Source organism: Fukomys damarensis, unplaced genomic scaffold (assembly GCF_012274545.1).
Source record: "Fukomys damarensis isolate Sample0158 unplaced genomic scaffold, DMR_v1.0_HiC HiC_scaffold_11, whole genome shotgun sequence".
In the NCBI taxonomy this organism is placed as follows: Eukaryota; Metazoa; Chordata; class Mammalia; order Rodentia; family Bathyergidae; genus Fukomys; species Fukomys damarensis.
This window is the reverse complement of record NW_022900923.1, coordinates 13,256,276-13,262,809: the sequence shown is the minus strand read 5'-3', so window position 1 is coordinate 13,262,809 and position 6,534 is coordinate 13,256,276. Positions and strand designations below refer to the sequence as shown.

Here is a 6,534-nt window from a genome sequence, read left to right as displayed (position 1 = left end):
GGTACCGAGGATTGAACTCGGGTCCTTGTGCTTGCAAGGCAGGCCACCAAACAGCTGAGCTAAATCCCCGGCTACAAAAATTATATTAAAAAATAGTCCATGAAAATGAAAGAATAAATTTATAGCAAGGAAAGTTTCTATTTCTATAAATGCTTAAAACAACACATATCAAGTAAGACAAAACAACTCAGAGACCAGACTAGCAAATACATATGTGTATGCATCATACACACATATACTCATAAACGAGTCAGAATTGCATATGTAAACCATTCTCCCATGTATACAATAAGCCCCTATGTAATAAGATACATTAATAACAAAACAATAAGTCCTGATTGATGCAAACACACATTCTCATACCCTTTTCAGATCTTAGCTCTTCAGTGTCCTTTAGCAATTGTTCAATTTCTGCTAGTAGTTCCAAATTCTTCTTCTCAGAATCTTTTAGTTTACTTTAATAAGGGAAAAAAAAGGAAAAAATGTCAATAACTAATTTTTATTGCTGTTGAGTGCAGTATTTTGTGTGCAGCTGGGCTTATTTGATTTAAATGTCAGTCGTATTAAATCAGGGTACTGCAAACTACTGCAGGTAGGACAAATACAACCTACCACAGGGTATTATGTAAAAATAAGCTTTACTACAGTACATCAAAATTTTTCATTTCAGTATATACCACAAATGTTGCAATGTAATAGCTGAGTTGAGAACTTATGAAGGAGGCTGTACAGTCCTTAAAGCTTAAAATATCTAGTATCTGACCCTTTACAAAAATTATCTGCTGACTGTGAGCTAAATCATTAAATTAGAAAATTATAAAATCAAAGATTAATTTTAGTTGTTAGAATTAAATAACAGACAACCATAAAAGTGGTGCACATCTTCAGATTTATAATTTTAAGTTTCACTTATATCCTTTGTTTTATGAACAAAAGTTGTAAAGGTCAATGTCCCGGGTACAGAAAGAAAAGATTACACTGTTCCAAAATACAACACAGAGAATGACATTCAATAGCTATAGTCTGGTTTAACTGATATTCTCCAGAAAACTTTCTTTTCTCTTTTCAATGGCATACAAGCATATTTAAGTAAAATATAGTTAATTTATGTCTGTTTTATTTAGAACAAAAAGTTTATAGTTTGTCAGGGTTTATAGTTTTGTATCTGACCTTTGATTTGGCTCAAGTCATTATGACTGAAGTTTAAGGACTACGGCTTATGGCCATTAAAAACTGAATTTATAATCCTATATGCTCTTGGAACTTCTGGTATTCTGAGCACTGAATGGACTTTAATATTTATAGTTTAATTTGTAATGTAAACTTTCTATTTTACTTTTTTGGGGGAGGGTATTGGATATCAAACTCAGGACCCTGCGCTTGCGAGGCAGGCAGACATACCACTGAGCTAAATCCCCTGTCCTATTTTACTCTATTTTCTATATCAACTATTTTGATTTATTTTTGAAATGTTTATATTCACTCCAAATATGATTTTTCATTTTGTCATTTATGTGCATTCAGAGTATGATTTGCTCTACTTTTGTGAAAAGAATTGAAGAAATATTCCTTACTTAATGCCTGGGTGAATGAGAGTTTGCTTTATTGTCACAAAAGAAGAAGAAAGGTAATTATAATTTTAAAATATTTTGCTATTATGAAATCTATTATCAAAAGAACCTTCATTTGTAAAGACATATGGTAGAGGTACAATTTTCACATGACGTGACTATGTTTTATTTTGACCATATATTACATTTTTATACAAATATGATATTCTTAAATATGAGACAATTTTAGATTTAACAGCGTAAAATTTAATAGTCAACTAAACTTTACAAATAAGAGGAAAATAAATAAGGAATATTATCTACCATTATTAATTCAACTTTATGGACATGCCAGAGGAAAGTAAGACTGCATGAAAATCTCATCGTTCTGCCTAAAAGGCTTGAAAGTACCTATTACTTTTCAAATCTTTGTAACTTTTTCTGGTCATTCTTACTCACCTTCTCAAAAAGAAGAAAAGCAAGAGGTAGGAAATTAAACATGTAGCTCCTCTTCAAATAATTTTTAGCAAACTCAGAAATTAGTCTAGTAGGACTAAATTATTTAAATCTCACCATTCCGTTATGATATTAGATGCTTTAACTTTATTCAGCTCTTCTTGGATGGCCTGTTTGGCTCTTATTTCTGCATCCAGAGCCGACTGCAACTCTAGTCTAGCTGACATGTCCAGTTTTGCAAAGCGACGCATTTTCCATGGCATATCCTACAAAAGAGTATTGCTATGTTTTTAGTTCTTTTCTATTTTAAACATTTAAATTTAGTATTCCAAGTGAATTTAGAATCTACTTACAAACATTATCATGCTCTAATGATAGAACAGAAAACATTACTTTCAGAAATTTATTTTCATTAAACTCAGAAATACTTGTAAATATTCACATATGAATGAATTTTTTTAAACAGTTATTTCCAATAATTGCTGTCCACGCAGAATATGCCTAAGTAGCTATGAGCTATGTTTTCCTACACTGGAAAAGATTTAAACTGATTCCTCATGAAAATTTTTATAATAGCTGAAGTCTATTTAAAAAATCGGATTTATGATGGTGTCTTTTGAGCCTTCTTTTTTTCATAATATGCTTCCATAGAAAATGGCAGAGCTTACTGTTGCTCGTGTACCCAAGCTGGAATTTCTCAATGCTTCCAATTCTTCAGTCATTTTAGAAGCTAAGGCCTGAAGATACCCTCGTGCATCCTTTTCATCACTGACCCTAGAATACACACATATAAAGACAAAATACAAAAGCAAAAAGAACAGAAAATTTCAGTGAGAAATATATTATTTTTAAAATTTACAAAAATAGAAATGCTGTACCTCACTACCACTACCTGTCAACAAATAGGAAAACCCTCGCTGAACTGTTTAGTTAGAAAAGTTAGGAGATACTCTTAGCGATAAATTAGTAAATCTGTGCCCTTGAGCCACATATTAAGAATGCTTTAAAATTAAACATTTACTACACTTGGGCACAAGTTAGGTTTTCTAAAGAACAGTATGGTTCTCACACATCCACAGCCTTCTTAACACTGAAATATTCTAAATTTAGAACATTTAAAGTAGGATACTCTGCAAAAATTAGATGTATTATAATAAAGTTCTTTAGTTTCCTAAAATAATCAACATGATGATCAAAGAGAAACCCAGTTTCTACTTAGCATTTGAAGGCTATCCTATTCTCTTTAAGACTGTTTAGTTGACAACATTATTAAGATTTTAGAAAGGCTGTCAAATTATTTCAAGTAAAACAAATTCTACACTTTAGAAATAAATTCTGGACAAATAAGGCCACTGAAGTTGTCTTTTTAACAGAACATGAAAGTTGGGAAATGGTGAAGGCTGCATAATAAAAGGTAAAGGAAGGAGCTGTACAGGAAAATCAAGAGAATGTTTTATTGGAAAAGGGTTTCAATAATGAAATATTTATTTCCCTTCATTTAAATTCACTCACATTATTTGAAACATTTCTCATTTAATTATCTTAATTTGTATTTGATGAAAAGTGTAAAAGTGACTGTTTTGGGGCATCATATAAAAACTTTTATTTTTATTCTTTCTAATAACCTTTTCTAGAAAATCCACATTTAAAGCTTCCTTCCTTTACCAGAATTCTTTACATTCTGGCTGAACCCAGTTTGCCAGTTACTGGAAAAGAGCAGCAGTCTAGGATCCCAGGTTTGAACACACTAGCTTTCGGTATAATAGGTTATAAAGTCAGTTTTAGCTCCACCTTATCTACAAATATGATTACATAATGATGGAGTAACAAATGATAACTCATAATTTTTGTTATTATGAACCTGACACAAGATGAAAATGATTTTGCTTGAGATATAATACAGGTGTAATGATATAGATGTTAATTAAACATTAACCAACTATACCTTTTGGAACACAATCAAATTTCCACAATCTGGGCATTTTCCTTTATACATAGTGAACAGGTACATTCATAAGCCAAACATTAGATATCTAAAGAGGTCTAGAGTTAAGCCAATATAAAAATATTGGAATAATTTGAGTTAAAGTACTTTTGATTTTACTAACAATCTAATAAGAAAAATGAAAAAATGCTTGAATCAAAATATGAGCACAAGAAACTAAAATTCTCAACAAAAAACTGATCTATAGATATTTGAAGAAACTAGTTGTTATGATATGAAGTAAGCATTTATGTCCCTAAAAGGGTGAAAATGCCAAATAAATACAAAAAGTTAAGCTGCCTATTTTTACTATGGAAGAGTCTCATTTGTATTTTACTTTTTCCATGTGTTATCAAATATACAAATTTTTACAAGCATCACAATGATCATTTAATTTAAAGAAATTAATATGCAGGTTATTAGGCTAAATAAATAAAATTAAGTCCTACAGCTTAAGGAATGAATGATAAAAGTAATTATAACCACTTACTTTTAAAAAAATGCTAGGTATAAGCAGAAAGAATCAACAACTGGGATCTCATCTTACTAAAAAGCTTCTGTACTTCAAAAGAAACCATTAGCAGAACTAAGAGACAATCTACAATGTGGGAAAAAATTTTTACCAGCTGTACCTCAGACAAAGGACTATTATCAAGGATATATAAAGAACTCAAAACAATCAGTCCCCCCAAATATAAAGACCCGATCCAAAAATGGGCATCCGAAATGAACAGACATTTCTCATACAAAGAAGTGAAAGCAGCAAGAAAATATATGAAAAAATGTTCCACATCACTGGTCATTCGAGAGATGCAGATGAAAACAACACTGAGATTCCACCTCACCCCACAAAGAATGGCTGCTATCAAGAAATCACACAATAACAAATGTTGGCGGGGTTGTGGGGAGAAAGGAACCCTCCTCCATTGTTGGTGGGAGTGCAGACTAGTGCAACCACTATGGAAATCAATATGGAGATACCTCAAAGAGCTTGGACTGGAGGTTCCATTTGACCCAGCCATCCCTCTGTTGGGTATCTTTCCAAGAGAACTAAAAGAATCATATCACAGAGAAGTATGTGCACCCATGTTTATAGCGGCACAGTTTGTAATAGCTAAATCTTGGAAACAACCTATTTGCCCATCCGTTGGAAACTGGATAAAGAAGTTGTGGTTTTTCTATAAAATGGAATATTACTCAGCCATAAAGAGCGAGAGAATAGATTCATTCATAGGAAAATGGATACATATTGAAGATATACTCCTAAGTGAAATAAATAAGTCCCACATGTGTAAATACCAAATAGTTTCCCTGGTGTGAATATTCTGCAACAATGCATAAGATTCTAATAAGATTACTGACATTTAGAAATGGGAGGAAAGGAGCTAAAGGTGTAGGGAAGGTGTGATACGTAGGGGAAGAACAAAAAGGGAAAAGAAAAAAATGTGAGAGAATGAAAAGATGAAAATAAAGTGTTTGTAGATGGGGAGGGGAGGAGGGGGTGAAGGGAGGGCAGAGGTAAGGGGAAAAAATGAGAATCAAGACTTGCCATGTAAAGGTACATGATCCCAACAATGAATGTAACTGTACTGTATCCCTAAATGTACCAATAAACTCAATAAAAAAAAAATGCTAGGTATAAATTCATATTGTATTTAATGAGTATAGGATCTACTTCTCAATTTTTCTTAGGATTTCTGTTCCTTAATGATAAATATAGCAGTTTTGATCTCAGACAGAAACACTGGTAGCTAGAGGATAAATTTCTTCAGTTCTTTAAGGACCAACTCTGAGGTAGGAGGGGATGACATTTTCTATTCTTAAAAAAAAAAACAAGACAGATGTGGTGTGGGGAGTGTGTTAATTCCTACACTCAGGAACGCTGAGGCAGGATGAGTTCAAGCTCATCCTACAGAACTGCGTGACTTACTGATACCCTGTTTCAAAAGTAAAGTAACTGAAGGAATGGATGAATGAATGAATGAATGAACACGTGGTTGCCTGGGGTAGTAGCTCAATATTCAGCAAGGGCCTTGGGTTCCCCAAGAAAGAATAAAAGCAAGCAATAAAGCAAGCAAGCTAGTAAGAACGAACATAATCAACAAAGCTGAGTAAAACTGGTATGGGACATTTGCTGGAATCAGAAAACAAAGAAACAAGAATATGTAGCAGAATATGTCCATTTTAAAGTAACTTACTTTTCACAGCAAACAAATGAGAAAAGAGCCTCTTAAAATTCACACCAACTTGGCCTTAAGTCTATAACCATCCACAAAAACACATTTAATGGGAGGAAAGGAGCTAAAGATGTAGGGAAGGTGTGATACGTAGGGGAAGAACAAAAAGAGAAAAGAAAAAAATGTGAGAGAATGAAAAGATGAAAATAAAGTGTTTGTAGATGGGGAGGGGAGGAGGGGGTGAAGGGAGGGCAGAGGTAAGGGGAAAAAAATGAGAATCAAGACTTGCCATGTAAAGGTACATGATCCCAACAATGAATGTAACTGTACTGTATCCCTAAATGTACCAATAAACTCAATAAAAAAA

At 32.8% G+C, this 6,534-nt stretch overlaps 1 protein-coding gene across 21 annotated transcripts in view; it reads right to left on the bottom strand.

Annotated features, from left to right (window-relative positions):
• Cdc42bpa (CDC42 binding protein kinase alpha) overlaps window positions 1-6,534 on the bottom strand; it is a 271,103-nt gene that overhangs the window by 62,428 nt on the left and 202,141 nt on the right. For all 21 annotated transcript variants that reach the window (XM_033762072.1, XM_033762059.1, XM_010642642.2 and 18 more), the window contains 3 exons: window positions 2,675-2,780; window positions 2,124-2,272; window positions 364-455 (listed from right to left, as the gene is read on the bottom strand). In XM_033762072.1, the coding sequence (XP_033617963.1) occupies window positions 364-455; window positions 2,124-2,272; window positions 2,675-2,780 (347 nt within the window). The remainder of the gene's footprint in view (window positions 1-363; window positions 456-2,123; window positions 2,273-2,674; window positions 2,781-6,534) is intronic.